General features: G+C 41.1%; 2 protein-coding genes across 5 annotated transcripts in view; one reads left to right on the top strand and one right to left on the bottom strand.

Moving 5' to 3' along the window:
* The first annotated feature begins 5,170 nt into the window (after positions 1-5,170).
* Positions 5,171-17,570, top strand: LOC128449404 (protein-glutamine gamma-glutamyltransferase E). 2 transcript variants are annotated; one of them, XM_053432563.1, is made up of 16 exons: positions 5,171-5,331; positions 9,890-10,060; positions 10,191-10,448; positions 10,572-10,690; positions 11,104-11,232; positions 11,360-11,537; positions 12,438-12,573; positions 12,782-12,891; positions 13,114-13,229; positions 13,612-13,738; positions 14,326-14,454; positions 14,608-14,714; positions 15,070-15,244; positions 15,337-15,500; positions 15,606-15,739; positions 16,370-17,570. In XM_053432563.1, exons 1-16 carry the CDS (start codon positions 5,274-5,276, stop codon positions 16,515-16,517), a joined length of 2,259 nt encoding a protein of 752 aa, XP_053288538.1. In that variant the 5' UTR covers positions 5,171-5,273; the 3' UTR covers positions 16,518-17,570. The 2 variants fall into 2 exon arrangements, with proteins under 2 accessions (XP_053288538.1, XP_053288530.1); XM_053432555.1 differs by having other exon boundaries at positions 14,557-14,714.
* Positions 16,006-24,578, bottom strand: part of LOC128449415 (receptor-type tyrosine-protein phosphatase C) — a 39,030-nt gene continuing 30,457 nt past the window's right edge. For 2 of the 3 annotated variants that reach the window (XM_053432586.1, XM_053432578.1), the window contains 9 exons: positions 22,788-23,063; positions 22,465-22,689; positions 22,263-22,373; positions 21,795-21,962; positions 21,532-21,684; positions 18,936-19,079; positions 18,475-18,680; positions 18,321-18,381; positions 16,006-18,192 (listed from right to left, as the gene is read on the bottom strand). In XM_053432586.1, the coding sequence (XP_053288561.1) occupies positions 18,083-18,192; positions 18,321-18,381; positions 18,475-18,680; positions 18,936-19,079; positions 21,532-21,684; positions 21,795-21,962; positions 22,263-22,373; positions 22,465-22,689; positions 22,788-23,063 (1,454 nt within the window). In that variant the 3' untranslated portion in view covers positions 16,006-18,082. The remainder of the gene's footprint in view (positions 18,193-18,320; positions 18,382-18,474; positions 18,681-18,935; positions 19,080-21,531; positions 21,685-21,794; positions 21,963-22,262; positions 22,374-22,464; positions 22,690-22,787; positions 23,064-24,578) is intronic. The other variant, XM_053432588.1, reaches the window with a different exon arrangement.

The following is a 24,578-nucleotide window of genomic DNA, read 5'->3' as shown; positions in this document are numbered from 1 at the left end:
ACCGTCCTAGGAAAGGGGGCGGGGTTGCAATTTATTGTAAATCAAAATTTAATGTAAATGTCCTGCAGTCCAAATCAATCAGTAAACAGTTTGAATTCTTAGCCATAAAACTTGATATTTCAAATGGGTTTTCCATCACTGTTGTGGGCTGCTATAGACCCCCATCAGCTACTGCTGAAGCGCTAACTTCTCTGAATCAGCTATTAGCTGAACTGACCTATAATGAAATAATATTAACTGGTGATCTAAATTGGGATTGGCTAAATTCTAACTCTGATGCCTTCAAAGATTCCTGTGTTTCATTGAATCTTACGCAGCTCATTGAAAGCCCCACACACCCAAATTTGAAGTGTCCAGATAAATCATCTTTAATTGTCTTGGTCTTGACTAATGTACCACACAAGTATTCGATGTCAGGTGTTTTTGCAAATGATATTAGTGACCACTGTGTGATTGCTGCAGTCAGAAATGCCAAAGTTCCAAAATCCAAACCTCGTATTCTGATAAAACGTAATATGAGGGCCTTTGTTGAACAGGCGTTCTTCCGTGATTTATATGATCTTAACTGGGATCGTATTGAATTAATTAATGATGTAGAGACTGCATGGCAATTTTTCTCTGAAGGTTTATCTTCCCTGCTTGATAAGCATGCTCCCTTCAGAAAATATAAGGTTAAGGGGAGGGATAATCCCTGGTTCACGCCCGATTTAGCCGATCTACTGCATAATAGAAATCTTGCCTGGGCTAAGGCCAGAAAGACACAGTCTGAGGCAGATAAACTTATATTTAGGCAACTCAGAAATAGTTTTACCTATCTTATTAAAAAAGCAGAATCTAGCTTTTATCTCTCTGCAATAACGAAAAATTTAAACGACCCTAAAAAATTTTGGAAAGTGATCAAATCTATCTCAGCCACTGAAAATCATAGCGAACTCCCACCCTGTATTGTTAATGATGCTACCACTGTAACTGACAGGGCAACTATACTTGATTGTTTTAATACTCATTTTTCTGCCTCTGGCTCCTTATTCTCTCGGTCTTCTTCCACGATTGCTATGCCTGCCCTTAATATTGCGTCTTCTGCCCCAGATGTTGGAAACATGTCTCAAGGCCTTATCCCTGCTGGTCAACCTTCCTTTGTTTTTAGGTTGTTTTCAGTGGAAGAGGTCCATAGAGCTCTTTGCTCTCTTGATATCAGTAAATCTGCAGGTCCAGATCACTTGGAACCATATTTCTTAAAGTTAGCAGCTGATTTTATTGCCAAACCGCTCCAATATCTTTTTAACCTCACTATCACCACAAATTGTATTCCTGAAATTTGGAAAGTCGCTTACGTCCTTCCCCTTTTGAAAGGAGGGGACCCTACTTGCTTGAATAATTATCGACCCATCTCCAAGTTGTCCATCCTGTCAAAGGTCCTTGAAGGTCAGTTGAAAGATTTTCTCCATACTAACAACATTCTCTCCCCATACCAATCCGGCTTTAGGAAACAACACAGCACAACTACAGCCTCACTCAAACTCACTAATGATATAATAGCCTGGCTGGATCAAAAGAAAGTGTGCACAGCTCTCTTTGTTGACCTTTCTAAGGCCTTTGACACAGTGGATCATTCCATTCTGAAGCAACGCCTGCTTGATATAGGTTTATCTGAGCAGGCTGTTGGCTGGTTTAATAATTATCTGTCTAATAGAAAACAATGTGTTTGTTTTGAAGGCAGCTCATCCACACTGCTAAATGTCTCTACTGGTGTGCCACAGGGCTCAGTTCTTGGCCCGATTCTGTTTGTTATTTATGTAAATACATTGGGCAGTAACGTCCCAAATGCCAAATTTCATTTTTATGCTGATGACACAGTTATATACTGTTGTGGCACCACTCTTGCCGAAGCCCTTGGCAACTTACAAATTGCTTTTAACCTTGTGGAAAATCAGCTCATTGAACTTAGACTTGTCTTGAATGCCGCCAAAACCAAACTGATGATATTTTCCAATGGCAGAAAAGTGCCTGTGTCTCCACCCAGCATTTTGTCATTGCAAGGGTATGAAATTGAGCTTGTGAACTGTTACAAGTATCTCGGCATTTTAATTGATGATCGACTTTCTTTTAAACCACATGTAGAAAATCTGGTAAAAATATTAAGAGTGAAACTGGGATTCTTCTTCCGTCACAAATCTTGTTTTTCTTTTTTTACCAGAAAAAAGTTGATTGCTACCACTTTCCTCCCTGTACTTGATTACAGTGATCTCTTATATATGAATGCCCCAGCAAACTGTCTGCGTTCTCTAGACACTGTATATCATGGTGCCTTAAGGTTTGTCACTGGTTGTAAAGCCCTCACTCACCGCTGCATCTTATATGCTCGAGTTGAGTGGCCATCTCTGGCAGCACGCCGCCTTATACATTGGCATATTTTTATTTATAAAGCTATCTTGGGTCTGCTCCCCCACTACTTATGTAAGTACATCTTTAAATCCCAGAGCAATTACTGCTTACGTTCAAATGAGCTTTATTTATTAATTATGCCCAAAGTAAACACTGAATTTGGTAAGCACTGTTTTAAGTTCGCTGCACCTGCTGCTTGGAATGTACTGCAAAAAACCCTAAAGTTAAAGGAGCTCATAAACCTTGACACTTTGAAGACTCGTGTGAGAGAAATTGGAGCGGCTTCATACCACACTTGTTCTTGTTTTGGTGGGAATCCGGAGCTTTAGTCCTGTTGCCTTATCTTAAGGGAACAGGGAACTTATCTTGTTTGATCTGTGTTATGTGATTTGTGTGTGTCTTGTGACTGTTTGACATTTTGTATGCTGCTGTCTTGGCCAGGCTTCCCTTGCAAAAGAGGTCATTGTATCTCAACGGGACCGACCTGGTTAAATAAAGGCAAATAAAAAAATAAAGGTGACTAAATTGGCAGCACTGCTAAAGAAAGTCCTGGAGATCATCAGGTAAGATTCACTGACATCCAAACATCGATATTATTCTCTCTCTTATAGAAAGTTAAGATTTTCTTCAGGGAGTTTGTGAAACATTCAGTTTATAATAATAATAATAATAATAATACATTTTATTTCACAGCGCCTTTCATGTCACTCAAGGACGCTTTACAATTTAAAACAGGAGCAAACAAATAACAAAACAATTAAAATTAAAAGTGCAAGTAAAAACAGCATGGCAACTACAGTGAGAATGCAATCCTGAAAAGGTGGGTTTTGAGAGAGGATTTGAACTGAGGGAAGGAGTCAATGTTTCGGATGTCAGGTGGGAGTGAGTTCCAGAGTTTGGGAGCAGAGCGGCTGAAAGCTCTGCTCCCCATGGTGGTAAGCCGGGCAGAGGGGACAGTTAGATGGATGGAAGAGGAGGATCTGAGGGAGCGGGTGGAGGTGGCAGTGTGAAGGAGGTCAGACAGGTAGGGAGGGGCAAGGTTGTGGATGGCTTTAAAAGTATGAAGAAGAATTTTAAAGTTGATACGGAAGTGAATTGGAAGCCAGTGGGGTTGCTGTAGGATGGGGGTGATGTGGTGGAAAGAGGGGGTGAGGGAGATGATACGGGCAGCTGAGTTCTGGACCAGTTGGAGCTTATGGAGGGATATCTGGGGGAGACCAAAGAGGAGAGAATTACAGTAGTCGATACGGGAGGTGACAAGGCTATGTACAAGAATAGAGGTGGTATGGGGGGTGAGGGAGGGACAGAGGCGATTTATGTTACGGAGATGGAAGTAGGCGGTGCGGGTGGTGATGTTGATATGAGATTTGAAGGAGAGTGAGCCGTCGACGATGACACCCAGACTCTTTACCTGGGGGGAGGGGGAAACTATGGAGCTGTCAATTGAGAGGGAAAAACTGTCAACTTTGAGTAGAGTGAACACTAGAAACTGACCTACAACAAAAAAAGGAGAGGGTTGTTGGTTTCTGATTAATGTGGCAACTCATGTAATGAGGGTGACAACTCATTTTTGGGAACGTCTTGTGTTAGTGGAGGTTAGAGAAAAGAGTGGGTGGTTCATCTTATTAGTGCGTGTGATCACAGTTGTTCCTTGGAAAGTTTGTTCCCCATTGTCGTCCCAACAGCTTTAGAAGCATGTCTGACATCATAGATGCCCCCCCCCCCCCTCACTCTTTCACCTCCTCTCTGTCCCTCCAGGTCCAGTCATGTGTGCGGCGAATCGGAACTGAACTGGGTTCAGTTCTTAGACGGAGCCGTCTACCACAACCTGCAGAAAGCCAAAGACCTGATTCAGCAGGACAGCTAGTGTGTCTGTGCAGCTAAAAGTGTGTGTTGTGTGGTTTCATGTGCTTGTGTGAGAGTGTGTGAGTTTGTACAAAAAGATGTGGATTTGTAAGAAGAAGAAAAAAAGCGCTTGCATATACAACAATTAAAAGTGAAGACATGTGTCTATATGAAATCTGTGGAGAGCTGTTTCATTATTTTACTCTTCATATATGTTCTACGTGTAGTTAATCTGCTAGATGCACACACACACACACACACACACACACACACACACACACACTCCCCCAGGTATATTTCTCAGTGAACGGGTTGGATTCATTAAAAGCGTTTAGTCCCTGTAACCACATGTTTACACATATTTATCTGTGGTGACAAGCTGCTGATCATGACAAAATATATAAATACAGCATTATGTGTATTGTTTTTATACCTCACTGAAGATTCCATAAAAAAGGTCTTATATAAAAGTTACAGAGCTTTAAGGTTTAAACTACAGTGAAAATGATGGATGATTTTTTGCGTCTGAGTTTCAGTTCAATCATCTACACAAGCAGCTCCTTGTTTTCACCTATAGGCTGAAAACGGACGTAGAATTAGACTCATGAAAGTGAAGCCAACATAGAACTGGTTGTTTCTATAGAAGTCTGTGAGGGAACGACTCTACTTCTCACTTTATAACATCTAAACATTTTCCAGAGGAGTTTATGTCTCAATATCTAGTTAAGTTCCTAATTAGCATAACCGCACTGTGTTTTAAAGATGGTTAGGGATCGGTGGGGAGATTACTTGGGAGGGAATTTCCAGATCATTCAATCTCGGAGTCAAAGGTCAGGGCGACTAAATGGAAGAGCAGGGTTTAAACGCCAAGGAGGTGGATAAAAGTCGCCTGGCATGTTTCTCATGGGTAAGAAAAAGGGGCGGGGCTCCACAGGTATTTAATAAACCAACATTGCAGAGTCACCTGTCAGTGAGCAGCTGAGCGACTGACAGGGTTCCTTCACGCTTACGTCTTTTACTGTAGAGACACAAACTCTGCAGACATGACAGAAGAGGCTCCCACGAGTTCTGCAGGCATGACGGAGGAGGTTAAAGAACTTAGTAAGTACAACTGTTTTTAAAACAATGACTTTATCATCGTCTCTGCACCGACCAAGACCCTGCACACACACACAGACACACACACAGACACACACACACCAACATGACTTTAGGGATTTACGCTCTTTGCAAACCATCCATACCGTTACCTAAGGTGAGGACTTGTTCGATCATGTTTGAGAAGCGAAATGAGGTCGCTGCAAAGGAGATTAAACCTGCCCTGTGTTGTTGTACAGTTGTGCGCTTCTGTGTCCTGACACGACCCTGTGCACATTCTCAACACAACAATCAGAACAACCATACATGTTATGAAAAGAGGAGCCGCAGGTTAATTGAGCGTCTGAGTGAACCTGAGCTGTAGAACTAGAGGATATAGATCTGACTGAGTCCTGTAAACACACACATGTTTGTTTTTATTTTCCTTTATTGAACCGGGAAGCTTCTATTGAGATGAAAGGATGAAACATCTGTGTTACGGAAAATCCTGCTCGTGAATAAATGAACTGCTGCATTAGTCATGTTTTCACTTCAGCTGAGCTGGGGTCTGTTTCCAGGAGTTAGAACTGAACATGGTACTTTCAATCAATCAATCAATCAATCAATCAAATATAGCCCATATTCATTGCCTCATAATATCAATAAGATGCTACATCCTCCGCCCTTCAACCTCGACAACATAAAATACACCACAGAGCTGAGGGTGATAATTATCTTTCTCATTTGCTATCATTTGTTTATTTTAAAATAGAATAATAACAGGGTTAAAGTTTAATTTCAAAAGGACAGAGTTTGGTTTATGAATTGTTTTTGACAGCTGTTCTGTGTCGTGTTTCAGTTTTGTTTCTGTCACGGTTCAGCAGCTTGTTCTTGATTTTAAAAACACTTGAACAGTGACTCTTTGGGGAAGAAGCTGAAATCGATCTTTAAGCCTCTGGAGACAGTTGACTTCTCCTCTTATCGTGTCCTGTTCCATCTTGTCCCATTGACCACATATTTCTTCATCACGAAGTTTCACAATGGTGACATTTCACACTATATTTACACCACCCACTCACACCCCGCCCGAGGCCCTGGCAGCATTACCAGACAGTACAAGGACTTTCACATGCTCAGCCGGTTCACTGAGGTGAATCGAGGATACACCACACCCTCAGTGAATGGTATTTAATAACATGAAGCCTAATGTACCTGCTGGGTGTGGTTTCATCCTTTAGTCAAAGTGTATCATTATCATCCAGGATTGACACCATAATGTTTATATGTGAACCAGGATGACCTTTGACCTACAAATCAAACTCAGTCTGTACAGATACTGAGAGAAATCAAAACTTTGCTTTAAATAAAAACAAATGGAGCAAAAAAATTTAACAAATTCTCTTCAACCGTTCTTGTAACTGAATTTAATATTCAAGCAAAGACAGAAAACTGCATCGTGCTGTGAAAAGGCAAAACTAATATATAGAATATTTACAACCTTAACCTGCATTTATCAAAGTGTTGTATCAAGCAGCAATAAGAGAACACAGACTGTGTATCTTGTGTATTTGTACATCCACATCCAGATTGTGTTTGACTAATAATAATTATGTTAATAATTATAACCATTAAAACTTCACACTTCACACTTCATACTTAATTTAAAATCAGGTAAGCTCTTAACAGTTAAACGTGGTGATTAAAGAAAATTATTAAACAAAACAATAATATAGGTTATATAATACTAACTAAAAACGATTATTATTGCTGTTGCTTTATATTGTTCAGGCTTTTTGCAATTGAAGCATTTTTCCATCAGAGTCATCATGTTATAAACAAAACTTACTAAATGCTTGAAAGCATTTTATTCTCAGTTTTCTTTTGGCTTCATGGATTTAATATGAGTTAGTAACAAGTGCTGAAAATACAAATGCTCCTATTGTTGTAAATGAATTATTAACTTTTTATTCATTAGCTACTCTTCCTAAAAAGTAACTAGAGGTCAAATAAATGTCAATAATTCATATCAATGTATTTATTGATTTCAATTAGTTAAATGTTTCTATCTTAGTGTTGGGCCAGAGCCCAGCGGGGTGCCACCAGACACTGGAGCCGAGAGGAACAAAGGGTTGTTAAACTTTGGGCGGGAAAACATCCTCCTGCAGGCTCAAGAATCTCCCCCTGCTGGTGGAAAAATGTCCTGGGGTTTTCCCAGAAACCCCTGCTCAGTTCCAAGCCCCGCCCACTCAGATCCATTTCTGACACTCAATTGGCTTAAAGCCAGCATCATCCTATGACCAACTCCTCAAGGAGGAGGACCTCTCAGGTAGAACAAAACCACTGAGACATCAATAATCGTTGCCATTTTACCCTGCTCTGAAGACAACACCAGGCCCCCTTCGGGGCCTCCCAGCTGATTTAGTTGCTAAAGGGGGCAACCAGAGTTATTTTCTTTCATTTCTTTCATTGTCTTTTATCTCAGTCGACGTTTTTATTTTCAAAAGGACTTTTGCTCTTTTAACTTGAAAAGACCCAAACAGGAAATTGCACGCGGAACAATCTCAGACCGTTTCACTTTCCCCACGGACTTTATTTTTCTTTTCCCAACGATCTACAAACGGCTTCCACAGCCGTCCCCTGCAGAAGCGCGAGATTCATTCCGCTGAGGAGCACGAGCGCCACATCCCTGAAGAAGAAGGACGACGTTCATCCCGTCGAGGCAGCACGAGAAAATCCGCTGTTTGTCCGGTCCAGCGGCCGAAGACCGCTTGAGAGACCACGTGATTCACTGGCCCGACGCGCACGCACACCGCGAGGGTGGTACAGTAACAGGCTTTATTGTCTGGGCAGATGTTAATCTAATACGTAGCGTATTGTTTTAATACTTGAATGTATTTGTTTTGTATGAGACCGCCGAGTCTCTAATGTTTAGCGGCGATTCGCCACTTCCGGTTTCCGGTTACGGCCTTGTGCCACAGTTTTTTAAGCGCCATGAGCAGCGTCTCCAGCTCATTGTGACCGTTTGAACAACTTTAAAGAGACTTTACCGGTCAAACCTCAGCACACAACGCCACTTGGGTGCTGAGTGTTAAAGTAAATGTAACTTGTCTCTGACGGTGCTTTTAAGAGCTTTGCTCTCTCCTTGTATGCTCTCTCTCTCTCTCCTTCTAAACCGACCTATACACACATCCGATCTGTATTTAGAATACAGTTCATGTAACATAGTTAAATCTATATTCAGAGAGGCTGGACACATCTGGAAGCCATGCGGCCCAACACCAAAGCAGAGACAAAGAATTCTCTTTGTCTGAAAATCCCTTGGTGCAATTCATGTGACGACCACCAGTGTGAGCTCCGGCCACATGGTGTCATTAACATAGACTCCATTTTGAATAACGCAAGTTAAACCACCATTTTGAATCTATTATTGCCACGCCTCCTCTCTCCCTCTCCTCCCATTCTGGCTCTAAATTCATAACGGCTCCGCCATCTTGTTTTGTAGTCAATCCGCCATTTTGAGAGTTTTTAGGCCTTGATTCCACGAATCATGATCGTCCGCCATCTTAGATGTGACGTCACCACGTGACTGCATCATCGCCACGCCCCCTTCTTTTTCTCTCTCTCTCTCGCTCTCTCACACACCCACACACACACACACACACACCCACACAGACACACCCACACAGACACAGAGACACATTGATAGACACAGACAGATACACACACACAGATACACATAGATGAATACATGTGTTTTTCTAAATTGTGATAAGCGGCTGCTGTTGTTATCTTTGAAATATGGGAGTTTGTTAAAATGATGAATCATTAAATAACACTAACTTTATTTCACATGCATACACATAGACACACACACAGAGAGACACTTTGACACAGACACACACACACACACACCGAGACAGACATACATAGGTAGACCGCCGGTTTTACATGTATTTTCTGAATTGTGATAAGTGCTGCTGTTGTGTTTATCTTTGAAATATCGGAGCTTGTTAAAATGATGAATCATTGAATAACATTATAACTTTATTTCCCCTTTTTAATAAATGCTTTTGTAATTAAAGTATCTGTAGTCTGTGATTATTTGTGCATATGTATGTGATTGCAGCTGGATTATGATTGCCTGTGCTCGAACTTAGAAGCCTTCACTGTTAATTAAATAATTATTAATATTAAATATTGAGATTATTGATTTGACATTTATCATTATGAGACTGATATTTGTAGATTGACTCGTTGGTCCCTGTAACCAGGGTGGTGCCCCGCGACAATAAGTAATGATTACAGATTTGTATTATTCTTAATTGATAATTTTATTGTTTTCATTAATTATTTTAACTATTATTAATGGATAACCGTATCATTTCTAATTAAATGTGTTACATTTCTTAATTAATAGCTTTATCATTTTTGATTATTTTTAAGAAATAATTGTTATTTTAATAATCATATTTCATGATTATTAATAATTAGCCAACGTCAATTCTACTCCTACTATTGCACAACATTAGTTACCCTATGTAAATTTGTCTATGTGTGTTTTAAATTATTTTATTTCTTCCAGTCTTGAAGGACGTGAACCTCCACTGTCCGACCAACAACTTCTCCCACCACACCAGTGAGATCTCCCTGACGGAGCTGTTTGTGAGGCGAGGTCTGGCCTTCACTCTGACCCTCACTCTGTCGCAGCCTTTCAAACCAAAACTTTACCCGCTCAGCATGGTCGCAATAACAGGTCAGTCTTTCATTTAGTTCTTTTTGGACAACAAGGAGGTCAGTGCTGCTCTACAAAGCCCTGGAGGGATGGATGGATGGAGGTAGAGTATTTTTTGAGCAATAACAGAGTCTTTGGTTCCTCTCTCCAGGTTTGGTTACATCCGAGGAACAAGGCACAATTTCGTACTTTGGTATCCCCGACAGCCTGATTAGGTCACCGTCAGCAAAGGCTGTGTGGAAGGCAGCGCTTGAGGAGGAGAAGTCCTCCCCAGAGAAAGGCGTCTTGGTTCTAAACATCACCCCCCCGGCTAACGCCCCCATAGGATCGTATGTACTCACTGGGAAATACAGGGAAGAGGATATGTTGCTGGCAATGCCGGTGGTGTTCTTCAACCCCTGGTGTCCTGGTAGGTTCATCATCGGTTTCCATGTCAATCAATCAATCAGTCAATCAATCAACCAACCGACCGATCTACCTACCTACCTCCCTACCTCTGGATCAATTTGTCTATCTCTACCCTTCTCTCCAGATGACACGGTGTATCTATCCGACGAGAAGGAAAGACAAGAGTATGTGATGAGTGAACAAGGAATCATCTACGGAGGATCTGGAAACTACATCTCCGACCGCACGTGGGACTTCGGACAGGTAAACAGACCAGACACTACAGAAAGACCACATCAGGGACCCTGCTGTCCATCCTGACGCCAGCTGCTTTCTGACCAACACCACATTTCCACACATTCTGTGCAAATCACAATCATAGTGCACCATGTTCGAGGTTATCATGGTAGCATGGGTCAAGATGCAATGACAGTTGGGTTTTAGCAGAGGTAAATAATGTTATGACCATTTGAATACCCAATTGCCAATCGCCACTGACTTCTATATGTTGGAATTTAAATATATTCAAATTCCAAGCGACGGATGTTCAGTTTATTGTCTTAATTTGACTTTGAGTTACGAATGATCTGTTATTACATTTGTTTGAATGTTGAGCATTTTGAATGCATCTTACTTTGTTGTTTTTTCCGTCTCTGTTCTTGTGTCTTCTTGTCCAGTTTGAGGACGACATGGCGAGGATTTGTATTAAGTTGCTGGACGTTAACCCCAAACACGCGGAAAACCCAGCTGACGATGTCTGTAGTCGCTCTGATCCCGTCTACGTCAGCCGTGTGATCAGCGCCATGGTGGGACATTCTCATTAGCCTCAGCTATGCTATTTCATGCTAATTAGAGACCGAGGTCATGATTTCGTTTTGGCCTTCATGGTTTAACGCGACCCTGGCGGAGGCTCATTTTTCTGTTTTCTTCTAGATCAACTCTGAGGGCGACCATGGCGTCGTGATGGGAAGGTGGGGGGGTCCGTTTACCGCCGGGTATAAACCCACTCACTGGACCGGCAGCCACGCCATCCTCAAACGTTGGTACGACTATGGCTGCCAACCGGTCAGATACGGCCAGTGCTGGGTGTTTGCTGGCGTGATGTGTTCAGGTAACGTCCGACCATCCAGCTCCTCACACCTGGGACAACATCTGTACTAATACATTTGATTAATTCTGAAGCTCATCACAAACTAGACTGATACTGTTTTGGTCACTTTATTATTAATTTAAAGCCGTTTATCAAGATAAATATATCAAATGTCTGTTTTCAACTTCTTAAATGTCCAGATTTGTTATTAATCTCTGTCTTAGATAATTGTAAACTGATTATTTTTATCTTTTGAGAATATGTGTTTGACAACACTCTGCCTCTTTAGGCTGTGAAAATGTCTCTTTTATTAGAAAACATTTCAAAACTTAAAGCGACACTGGACACTTAAATGGGTTTTTTGAGCTATAAACTGAATTATATGACTGATCTTTGATGAAATACATTAATGCTGGTTTTGGAATCACATTTATTACCAATAAGTACATGGCTCATAACGCCCTCTAGTGTTTCAAACTGTCTTGGGCCTTGCAGGTTTTTTGCTCACACACAGAGTCCTTATGCTTTATGCTTCAAGACAATCAAAGCTAAACGTGACTTTCTAAATATAGAAAGCTAGCATTAGCTATAAATATCATGTTTTAATACTCAGACTATGACTAAGAGTGGAGAACTAAGCAACGTGTATTTGTTACTACTACTTCAAATACATCTCCTGACTCATCATATTGACATTGGTCACATGACTCTGTCGGTCTAAGCCTGGATATGGGACTTAAGCCTTTTGGTCGCTTCCCTTCTGTCTTTGCCAGTTTCTATTTTCTCAGCAGGTGCGTTTACACAGGAACTATCTTCTCAGCTCAATGAGCTGAGAAGATTGTTCCATGTTGCTTAAAGAAGCTGCAAAGTTCAAATTCAACTGGTACAAACTTATTTGAAATGACTTTGTGTTGGTTCCAGTGATGCGTCTGCTGGGCATCCCCTGCCGCGTGGTCACCAACTACGAGTCAGCCCACGACACTAACAAAAATCTGATCATCGACGTGTACTACGCAGACTACGGTGTCGCAGGGAAAAAATCTCCTGACAGTGTTTGGTGAGATTCTGCAACTCCTTACTTTGAAAACGAAGTCGTGTTTGTGTCCATCCGATGAGTTTTAACATCCCTGTGAGCTCCTGCTTTGGTCCCCACCCACCAATGGATTTCACAGATTTCCCAGATCGATTTCTGGCCCTTAAATCTCTTCTATTGGGTTGTTGTCTCCCGACCTGCTGCCGAATCTGAGTGATGTGGTGTGTTTCAGGAACTACCATTTGTGGGTGGAGGGCTGGATGAAACGTCCAGACCTGGAGGAAGGTGATAAGTACGACGGATGGCAAGTTCTGGATCCGACACCACAGGAGAAGAGCAATGGTAACGACCGGGTCGACCTTGTTTCTGGGGCTAACGTTACTTGCTGACCTCTTTCTGATGTGACATTTATTTCCTGCTACTCAATAAATCTCTTCTTTGGGTTTTCATCGTGAAAACCCCCCAGAATCTTACAGATTCTTGTGACTTTAATGACTTTGGGTTCGCTGTTAACAGAGGATTAATTTTTTTATGTGACGACTTTTATGGTTTGTCTTTGCGCAGGTGTTTACTGCTGCGGTCCAGCCTCGGTCAAAGCCATCCGGAGCGGAAACATCGACCTGAAGTACGACATCCCGTTCATCTTCGCTGAGGTCAACGCGGACTGTGTGGACTGGCTGGTCAGTGAGCAGAGAAACTCACAACTTAGGGAAATACAGATTCTGAGACTGAAAGATCACGATCTTGTATCAGGACACAGGATGAGCCTTCACCTCTTCATTTCACAATTTACAATGTAACATTACAGAGATGTGATTGTATTTAAACTTAGCTGCATTATAGATATTACACCTTTGTCATTGTGACGTTACTTTCTAAACCAACAGTGTGTGAACGTTAGAACTCACCCATTCACACCCGTACATTTATAAAATTGAGATTTTCCTATAGGCCGTTTCTTACCTCTGCCAAGGAGGTGATGGTTTCATCAGCGTTTTAATTCGACAGTTTCCGTGTGTTTCGGGAAATTTAACCCTTTTGTGGTTTCTGTGCGTGTTTCAGGTCAAAGCTGACGGCTCGAAAATTAAGTTATTCTCCGACACCAAGAGAATCGGTCAGAACATCTCCACCAAGTCTGTCGGCTTGAGAAAGAGGATGAACATCACCGACACGTACAAGCACAGGGAGGGTGGGTTCACTTCAGCAGCAGGAGCAGACATTCAAAACCACACGATGTTGTTGCAACACTGTTCAAATGCACTTTACAAGTGGACTGATTCCAGGTCAGTGATAGTCTCAGTCTGTTGTGGTGCCGCTGGGCAGGACTCAGGTTGTTCCTGTGGTGCTTGTGTGGAAGTCAAAGGCCCTGACTCGTACCAGAGTGATATGTTCTCGCCGATACCACAGACTGTTTAGAGAAATTGACGTAATTCCAGTTCCGGAAAGTGAAAGTTCCTGAAAACCTTTGTTCTCTTGAATGACCAGCAGAGGGCGACTCCACTCTTTGTTTCTATTTCTACTTGTCACTTTATAGCGTCAGTAAACATTTGTGTCTTCTATACAGCTGATGTTCATTTCGTAAATTATGATGCATTGGGGTGTTGATATCGTGTGATTGACAGCTATTCCTGTCCAATGACAGCTAGTGTCCTCAAGCTCTTTGTCAGCCCCCTCCCCCGCTCTTCCAAATATGGTTATTTCTGGTTTAAACAAAAAACCTTTAAGAAACATTTATTCAACGTGTCCTTTGATCAAATCAGTGTGCCCCTCTCACAGGGTCCGACAAGGAGAGGGACGTCTTCAAGTACGCCCTCACCAGAGACCTCACCATAGACAAGGAGGAGGGGGACAGCGGGGTGGAGACGGAGAATGACACAGGAGCAGAGAATCAGACGGGAGGAGCAGGTGAAGAGATGGAGGGGAACGGGGCAGTGATCGATACCTCGGGAGGAGCAGGTGAAGAGACGGAGGGGAACGGGGCAGTGATCGATACCTCGGGAGGAGCAGGTGAAGAGACGGAGGGGAACGGGGCAGTGATCGATACCTCGGGAGGAGCAGGTGAAGAGACGGAGGGGAACGGGGCAGTGATCGATACCTCGGGAGGAGCAGGTGAGGGCGTCCCGGAGGTCACGCCACCCTCCGATGTGTCCATGCGATTTGAGGAGGTACGTCACAGAAGCTGGGAAGCTTATTTCCAGACTCATACTAGGTCACGATGACCTAATATGAGTCTGGAAAAAATATACGTGAACTGAAACTGCGAGTTTTTCTAGAGCTTTAGAAACTGATTAATTCTGTTGGTATCACAACTTTCAATCAAGTCTTGATATTTAACATTTAAACTTTAATCTTAATAAAAATATATAACCTGGAAATAAACATCAGCTTTTTAATGGACAATATAAACATTAATGCAAATCTTTCCAGGTTGTTTATTCTGTAAAGCTAAAGTTTTCATTTCCAATGTGTGACTGAACATAAACCTGCTTCCGTGTCTTATTCCTACTTCATTTGTTCCAGTTGTCCGAACCAATGAACGGGAAGGACGTGAGCATGAAGCTGTTGCTTCACAGCAAGTCCACTTCCTCCAGGCTGCTGTCCATCAACATCAGCGTCCAGGCCATGGGCTACAACGGCTCCTCGGCCGGGAACATCCAGTCCAAGGTGAAGGAGGAGACCATGCAGCCTGGGACAGGTCAATCTTCTTCTGGATCCTGGAAGTGTTTAAAAAAAAACTCTTACATTTTCTTTGAATTTTTGTGTGAACCAACTTTGAATCTCCTCCAGAACTGTCCGTCCCCATCCTGGTCCCGTTCTCGGCCTATCACAAGCTCATGGTGGAGTGTGACAGCATGAAGGTCACAGCCATGGTCAATGACAAATACAAGCCGGAGCAAGTCTACCTGGCGGAGAATGACATTGTGCTGATGGATCCTCCTTTTACCTTCACAGTCAGTACATCAAAAAACCTTGTTTCTGTAAATCATCTCAGACATGCAGGTTCTGTCGGGCGCATTCGAACAACATGTTAAAAAGTTCAAATGTGTGTGTTCCAGGTTTCCAGTACGACCAGACTGCAACAAGAAACCAGTGGAGTATTGATTTTCAAGAACCCGGTAGACGAGACGCTGACGGGATGCACACTGACTCTGTCTGGAAGTGGAGTATTTAAAAAGGAGGAGGACTGCAGGTAGGTGTGTGTGTGTGTGTGTGTGTGTGTGTGTGTGTGTGTGTGTGTGTGTGTGTGTGTGTGTGTGTGTGTGTGTGTGTGTGTGTGTGTGTGTGTGTGTGTAATGTTGTTTTATATAAATGATCAAACATTGGCCTGAATCTTGCAGCTAATCTGTGATAAAATGATAAAATAACAATAATCTTCATCAGACATAACTAAAGCACTAAATGACGACCTCGTTTATTTCTATTTACTGTGAAGTCACAAAGGAAATTCCTGGAGCATTAAAAAAAAGCTTTATTTGTTTTCACGTGCTTCAATTATTAATCGACACAAAAATTCAGATTTCTCTATATATTATACATTTATTACTAATTTCAAATTTCTCTATATATCGTCAGGACTCAAAGAAATAAAAAATAAAAGATATGAAAAACAACAAAACAAAAGAAGTTAATGTTGTCAAACGTTAAACTCGCAGCTGATGAAGCAAATGAAGCAAATGTAAAACCAGCACATTTTAAATGAGTTTTGTTGATCGACTCTCAGCTTTAGTTGCCATATTGAAAGGTTTTCCAGTTTAATGCTGCTAATAAACGCTGCTGCTGTAAATGTAGAACTCCTCATGGTCCTCTGCGTCTCTCACAGGCTCCCGGACCTGGAACCAAAACAACAGGTCCGTATCAACATCTTCTTTTATCCCTACAAGACGGGAAAGAAGACGATCACGGCCGTCTTCGACTGCTCCACCTTCAGGGACATCCAGACCACCTGCAAGATCGAGGTCAAAGAGTAACGTCTCAACTCTGCAGAGTCTCGTTCTAAGGTCACAAGCTAAAACAAAAAAAAATGCTAAAATCTTCGGCGGCTTAAAGGAGATTTATTGAGCTCATGTTCAGGTTTGTCTGGGTCCGATGTCTTCGCTACAACAGGAACTATTTTTCATGCGTCCCGTGTCACGAAAGTTATCAACAAACACACACTCTCGCTCGCTGTGATTGTTCCGGACATTCCTCCGCTATTTCAGGAAAATGTCTAGAGTTCACTGCGGCTCTAAAAACAGCTTTAACTTTCACTTCATTAAGTTACCTCAATAAGAGAGATAACAAACATGTGTTTCTCAGTCAAATATCGGTGCAGGGTACAAAAAGCTTTTCAACAAACCGCTGTGAACTTCACTCAGAACCAAAAAGCTTTCTCGAAGCAACTCATTATTCACTTTTATATGATAAAGCCTGGAGATGGACCACTGCTTAAAAAAGAAGAACAATGAGAAAGATGCCAAACATACGACACATGAACATTTACATGTATCTACTTAAATTCGTTGATTTCTTTTAAGGTCTGACTTGGATCCCAGCTGGTTTTTAAAGTCTGATCCTGAAACTAGATTCTCATCAGAATGTTTGAATTTGCTTGAACAAAGTTATTCAGTTGTTTTGTTCTTGAGGATAAATCTCCTGCCGGGATCTCCAGGTAACAGCGGCCTCTGCTGGACAGACTGAAAACAAACTCTTCATTCTCTAAAATAGAAACCCAACAACTGCGGCTCCCCGTCTCATGATGCATTCAGGAAAACATGGTAGAAAAGGTTCTCAACTCAGGGGTAAAGCTTTTTCTCTTATCGAAGATTTCAGGCCAAGTCAAGTCAACAACACAACTGCTGGTGACCAAATAAAATGAATAAATCTTCAAACGTACAAGGGACATTCACTATCTTGTCCTATATTCTAAAATGTAAACACAATGGGAAAGGTTCATGTTTTTTATGTGTTTCCACGGTGCTTTGCCACAAGGATTTTTTCTTTCTGTTGTTGGGGGTGAATAAAGATCTTAACTGAAAAGTGTTGATTGAATGCTGTGTCAGATTATTGCTTTATAAATTATTTAAAAACAACAAACATTTATACAACACTACATCGCATAATCAGTAGTTGTACAGCTTATCTGAAGAAGCAGCTCTCAAAATACACAGGTGGCACCTTCATTTTCACCACTTTCAAATTTTCTGAACATTTTGGGAAAGAATTTGAGCATGTTAAAGCAGTACTCAAAAAGACAATTAATTTGCCTGGAATTTTTTTTTAAATAACAATCCTTAGAATTTCAATACGGCCTCACTGCCTGTCAGTGCTCGGGCCCTAATTAGATGATGTGAAATACAGAGCAGAGTACCACTGATGATGTTCCTTTGTGAAGTGCGGTGATAGAACTATTCTTGTAACGTAAATAAGAAGATATTTTCTTATCAGTGGAACAAAATCTGCAGGTTTATTCATCTTAAATAAATAAAATGATAAAAACAAAACCCTGAGGCAATCTGACAAAAAACACCGATGTAAGATATATGCAGAATCATTCTCACTCGGACTTCCTGAACCTCAAGTCATAGATCTTGTAGACGACGAGCAGCAGAGCTCCAGACGTGAGGAGGATGTGGAAGACGTGAAAACCCATTCCAGCATTGACATCTATAAAATGGGATTGATGAAGAAACAACATTAACATAATGCATAAAATTAGATGTGTAAAAAAAGAAATCTGTGCTTTAACGAAGCAACATGAGATAAATGGAGGCATTGATTGAACTGGAACATACATTCAGTAGAAATTTGCTTTGTGATGGGGTTGCTCTCAAACAGACGGTTGACAGCAGTCACCTGGAAAGATGGAGAATCTTTCTGTCACTTATTAAAGCATGAGAAGAAAAATCAGGAGTAAAACAGTGACGGTAAAAAGAAGGAGACTCAAACCTTCACTGTGTAGTTCGTAGAGTACTTCAGGTTCTTGAATTCAAATTCACATGTTTCATCATTTCTTTCCACAGAGCTACCACCATAATGAAGTTGTGCTTTGAATATTCTCTCAGGTCCATTGAAGATTTGAGAATGATTGCAGGTCACAATGATCGTATTATGGTCTTTGACCTCCAGCTTCAGATTATGTACATCCTCAGGTACTGTAGGAAATTCAAGAAAAACGTTTACAACACTGTATGCGTCCTCCAAAAAAGTGATATTTCAACACTTAACAGTATAATGAAGTGAAATAGGGGAATTATATTTATTATGGTGCAGATCCAAATAAGAATCCACATCTAGTGAATTTAAATATGGTTTCCTAAGAAGTCTGTTGGTCAGGTATTAGTTCCACTGAGTGCCGTTCTAGTTGTGCTACAAAAAGTTCAACTGGTTTCATTCTGTTTGTCACTGACCTCCAATCTCAGTTTTCTGTTTCACAGAAAAAGGATTCCTGCCTTCCCAGTCGTTGAGGTAATAGGGTTGGACCCAGCAGGTGTAGACCGTGTATGGCTGCAGATCAGTAATGTAGCAGGTTCCAACTGAAGTCTGATTTAACACTGTGACACAGTTTCACAAGTTGTTAGTTTATGTTCTAGATAACAGATACAAAATTAAAGCAACATAAAACAGCACTTTGTTTTATGTTTAGTTTTTTTTTTGGGGGGGGGGTCAAGTTTCCCATTAAGTAAGAACAGTTTTCACTAATCACTTCATATCATCTATACAGCCCTGCAAGCTTCAACTATTTCAGTCAGACAACTCACGTTTGAAATGATTTTCACATTAACAGAACATAGGTTGAGTTTTTTGCTTGTGTACATGAAACTGTACATAGAGATGGCCGCCACGACTCCACCTCCACCTGTTGTGCAAAACTGAAGCCAAAATAACTTGTACATGGGGGCTGGCTTCCATCTTGTGCTTTTGATATAATTCGAGAGTCTGTGCAAGCTATAGTTGCAGCGTGTAGCCACAGTATCAAGATTCCGTTGATACACATGCTCGACCAATCATGAGTGAATCCCAGCTGCCAATCATGACGTGTCATCCTGTCTGTACAGCATTGAATAACTAATCAAAGTAAAGCTTACAAGAAAAACGATCATTTGGATCAGTGGGATAAGATAACAGCTATAATGACAGAAACAATCTTTGGAATATTTTACTTGACTTTCTACTATTCAGAGTTTTTTTGTTTATGTCCGTGTCACATCTGCTAACACGGAGAAGGCAGGGTTTATGATCTACAGTGGGTACGGAAAGTATTCAGACCCCTTTAAATGTTTCACTCTTTGTTTCTTTGCAGCCATTTGCTAAAGTAAAAAAAGTTAATTTTATTTCTCATTAATGTACACTCAGAACCCCATTTTGACCGAAAAAAACTGAAATGTATAAACTTTTGCAAATTTATTAAAAAAGAAAAACTGAAATACCACATGGTCATTCAGACCCTTTGCTGTGACACTCATATTTAGCTCACATGCTGTCCATTTCTTCTGATCCTCCTTGAGATGGTTCGACTCCTTCATTGGAGTCCAGCTGTGTTTAATTAAACTGATTGGACTTGATTGGGAAAGGCACGCACCTGTCTATATAAGACCTTACAGCTCCCAGTGCATGTCAGAGCAAATGAGAATCATGAGGTCGAAGGAACTGCCCAAGGAGCTCAGAGACAGAATTGTGAAAAGGCTCAGATCTGGCAAAGGTTACAAAATAATTTCTGCAGCACTCAAGGTTCCTAAGAGCACAGTGGCCTCCATAATCCTTAAATGGAAGAAGTTTGGGACGACCAGAACTCTTCCTAGACCTGGCCGTCCAGCCAAACTGAGCAATCGTGGGAGAAGAGCCTTGGTGAGAGAGGTAAAGAAGAGCCCAAAGCTCCACAGATGCCCAAAGCTCCACAGATGCAGTACGGAGATGGGAGAAAGTTCCATAAAGTCAACTATCACTGCAGAACCTCCACCAGTCCGGGCTTTATGGCAGAGTGGCCAGACGGAAGCCCCTCCTCAGTGCAAGACATATGAAAGCCTGCATAGAGTTTCCCAAAAAACACATGAAGGACTCCCAGACTATGAGAAGTAAGATTCTCTGGTCTGATGAGACCAAGATTGAACTTGTTGGCATTAATTCTAAGCGGTATGTGTGGAGAAAACCAGGCACTGCTCATCACCTGCCCAATACAATCCCAAAAGTGAAACATGGTGGTGGCAGCATCATGCTATCGGGGTGTTTTTCAGCTGCAGGGACAGGGCGACTGGTTGCAATTGAAGGAAAGATGAATGCGGCCAAGTACAGAGATATCCTGGAAGAAAACCTCTTCCAGAGTGCTCTGGACCTCAGACTGGGCTGAAGGTTCACCCTCCAACAAGACTATGACCCTAGCACACAGCTAAAATAACAAAGGAGTGGCTTCGGAACAACTTTGTGACCATTCTTGACTGGCCCAGCCAGAGCCCTGACCTAAACCCAATTGAGCATCTCTGGAGAGACCTGAAAATGGCTGTCCACCAACATTCACCATCCAACCTGACGGAACTCGAGAGGATCTGCAAGGAAGAATGGCAGAGGATCCCCAAATCTAGGTGTGAAAAACTTGTTGCATCATTCCCAAGAAGACTAAATTTCTGTTTTTTTTCTGTCAAGATGGGGTGCTGAGAAATAAAATGAACTTTTTTGAAATAGCAAATGGCTGCAATGAAACGAAGACTGAAACATTTAAAGGGGTCCGAATACTTTCGGTACCCACTGTATATTGCAACCGGCCACATGGGGGGGATAACAATGATTTGTATTCACTTTAAGGGAGCTGATTCGTTGTTCATCTTTCAATCTATGATTTAAACCTATAGCATGCATAAATGTTAGCCTGGAGCAATGTAAATCATCGAAATGTCCACATTACATTTCTATACTTCAACGAATGAGTGAAACCATCTCCAGCATCTTCAGAAGTGAAGAAAAGAAACAAGGAAGAATAAAAGCATGAGGGAAGTAATCTATTTCACTTACACCTTACACGTTGGGATGAATCTCCACAGCGGCAGAGGAACGAAAGCTTCGGAAGATTCTGAATCACGTCTTTACATCTGTTACTGGTCGTGGTGCAGGTCAGCTGAGAGGATGTGTTGGTGGTGCTTGTAATTGTGAAGTCTATTTTGAGATCTGCTGGGACAAGTGAGACATGTGGAACACAGACCTGAGAACTGACATCTCAGTCATTCCCTCCCCAGTGTCTGAGGACAGAAGCTGTCGTCCAGTGAGCGTCTACATACCACAGTCGATCCGGACTTTAACTTCAGTTGTGTTGTATACGTTGACATTGTTCTTGTCCTTGATGAGACCGATACACTCGTAGTCCATGAAAGGCTCCAGCTCAGATAGATTCATAGCCTCATTGAATATGTGAAACTCTGGGTAGTAGCCTCGACAAGGATAGAAAACTTTAAGACACATTGATTATGTTATTAATATTATTATACTATCATATAATAATTATAATGGGATAAATTCCATATTCATTAATGTAAATTCACTTGTAGGAAACCACTGTTTGATGTGTTCATAAAGGAGTTCAGAACAATACATCATATTTATTTTCACACTAAGTTTTTTGCGTTGATGTTTTCGTGAGTAATTAAGAATCTTAGAAAAATGTAAGTCACTTAGTAAATTAATGTCATCACCTCTTTCAATGTAAATCTATATATAATGTTGCAGACACACAAAGACCTTCCACTTACCATGACAGGTGTAATCAATGGAGAGGTTGCAGTTTGGATGTAATTCTGCTTTAAATTCTATAGGAAATTGTGTTGGAGCAGTTTGTTTTATATTTTTGACATCTAAAAAATCTGTGGAAAAAGAAGAGCAGACATAAAACATGAGGAAACAAGTTCTAAAGGACATGCATTTCAAAATAACAGTACAAACTGTTATTCATACCGCGGGTGATGTTTCTGTCGAACTGAAAGGAAGTGTTGGTGCAGGATGTGAAGGTGAAAGTCATATTAGAGCAAATGTCATCAGAACCAGGTTTGAAACAGACGGTGTTGTTGCCACATTGCAGATCTGGGATCATATCTGGGGTCGTTTGTAAAGAGCTGATGTCCCATCCAGATTGGTAACAGACGGTAAAGTAGCAGTTGGCATCTTCAATGTCATGTTCACCTGAAATACACAAGGGATTAACAAATAGCTGCTTGTTTGACAGTACTATCTTTTAATTTGAAACATTAATTTAACCAACATAAATTCTTCTAACTCACTTATTGGATCTGTAATGGGATCATTTACAGTCATGCGTTCGCAGGGTGTTGGTCGGTCTTTATCGTCAAGTGTCACATTAAACTCATATTTAGTGCAGGGCTTCAGCTGTTTGATTTCATGGGATGAACTTGGATTGGAATGAGGAGCTGAGGATCTTGCTGCAGTCTGTGGTTTCCCTTCTTCATGAATCATTATGGAGGTAGGAACAGGGTTAACTGCAGAGCTTGTGATGTTAATCTGGAGGCCAAACTTGATGGGTTTTACAGTGTAATTACCTGCAGACAAAATCAACAGAATTAAAAATAAAAAGGGTCATAGAAAAACACAGACACCAGATAATAACAATATGATCACCTCTACCAAGGAGGTTACATTTGACTTTTTATCATTAGTATTTTTGATAAATTATGAATCACTGTTTTCTAGAAATTCACTTCAAAGTGCTTTACATACAATATAGATAACAAAAAAAGACATATAAAAGAAAAGGAAATACAAAAGTAAACAGCAACATTACATTAAAAAAGATTCTCGATGAAGAAATTCTAAAATTATGTTTTTGACCTTATTGGTTCAGAACCAAATTAAAATCCAGATGTTGAATTTAAATGTGGTTCCATAAGCGGGGTGAGGTTTGGATTCTGCTTTATGGGTGCCTAGGCAGTGCATTGCATGGCTGGTAGTGCATTGCACTACCAGCCATTCTCTCTCTCTCTCTCTGGGTCCCTCTCTGTCTCTCTCTCAAATTGACACAGTCTGTCTCTCTTCCCAAAAAAATCAAAATATTTAGTCTGGAACCGGTAAATTCTAGGCACCCATTTTGAATTTTCTCAGCAGGAGGAATTTTCTAGCTCTTATACTTCTTCCGTCTTTAGTTTGGCGCGCTTCTCCTCCCACAAATTTTGTCGCACATTCACGAGACCCACAAATAAACCTGCGGAGTTACGTCGAATAGTGTTCTATTACTTTTATAAGAAATTCGACCAACAGTTCGTTCAAAGATCGCGATAACGTGGCTGAAAACGTACAATGGGAGTCAAGCTCGCTCTACCAAAAGAGCGACAGTGCGAAAAAGATGCGTTTTCAGGTTCCCCGGGTGCACTAAAACTGCTCTCAAATCCCTAAACAGAGGTCCTCAGACATGATTTTTAGATATTTGAGGTCGTGTGATTGTTTCCTTCGCAGACATGTCACTCTCAAATCTCTCGGACCTGTGCTTATATGCGCATCTGAAGATTTTTCTGAAAAGATAAAAACTGAAAAATAAAACTTAAATCGCTCCCAAGGCTCTATTTCTCAGCTCTCACGGAAAAAAAAATATATCTGGTTGTAGTGTAAACTCTTGTGATTCTCAAAATGTTTTCATTTTCCAGATAGGACTGATAGTTTTTGAGTAACAAGTATTTGTTTGATGACGGTGCTAGAGTGTGAAAAAATGTCTCTTCCATTAAAAGTAATGATAAGTCTCGGAGGAGAATTTATGAAATGAGAAGTACGTTTCTAAACTGCTCACACGGCCTCATTTTTTTTACTCTAAACAATAATACAGATATGTACTTGTTCGTCCAAGCCTTGTGATTCTCACGGTGTTTTCATTTTTCTGATAGGAGTTATAGATTTTTAATTAGAGCATTTTGTTCGGGACGTTCTCCTGAGGTCAGATGTCTCCCTCTCTCACGTCGCAGCTGAGTGTCAAGCCTTGTGATTCTCAAATGTGTTCATTTTCCAGATAGGACTTATAGTTTTTGAGTAACAAGTATTTGTTTGATGACGGGGCTAGAGGTTGGAAA

This window comes from Pleuronectes platessa, chromosome 2 (assembly GCF_947347685.1).
Source record: "Pleuronectes platessa chromosome 2, fPlePla1.1, whole genome shotgun sequence".
Taxonomy (NCBI): domain Eukaryota; kingdom Metazoa; phylum Chordata; class Actinopteri; order Pleuronectiformes; family Pleuronectidae; genus Pleuronectes; species Pleuronectes platessa.
Note: the sequence above shows the minus strand (reverse complement) of the source record. Positions and strands in the feature narration are given on the sequence as shown.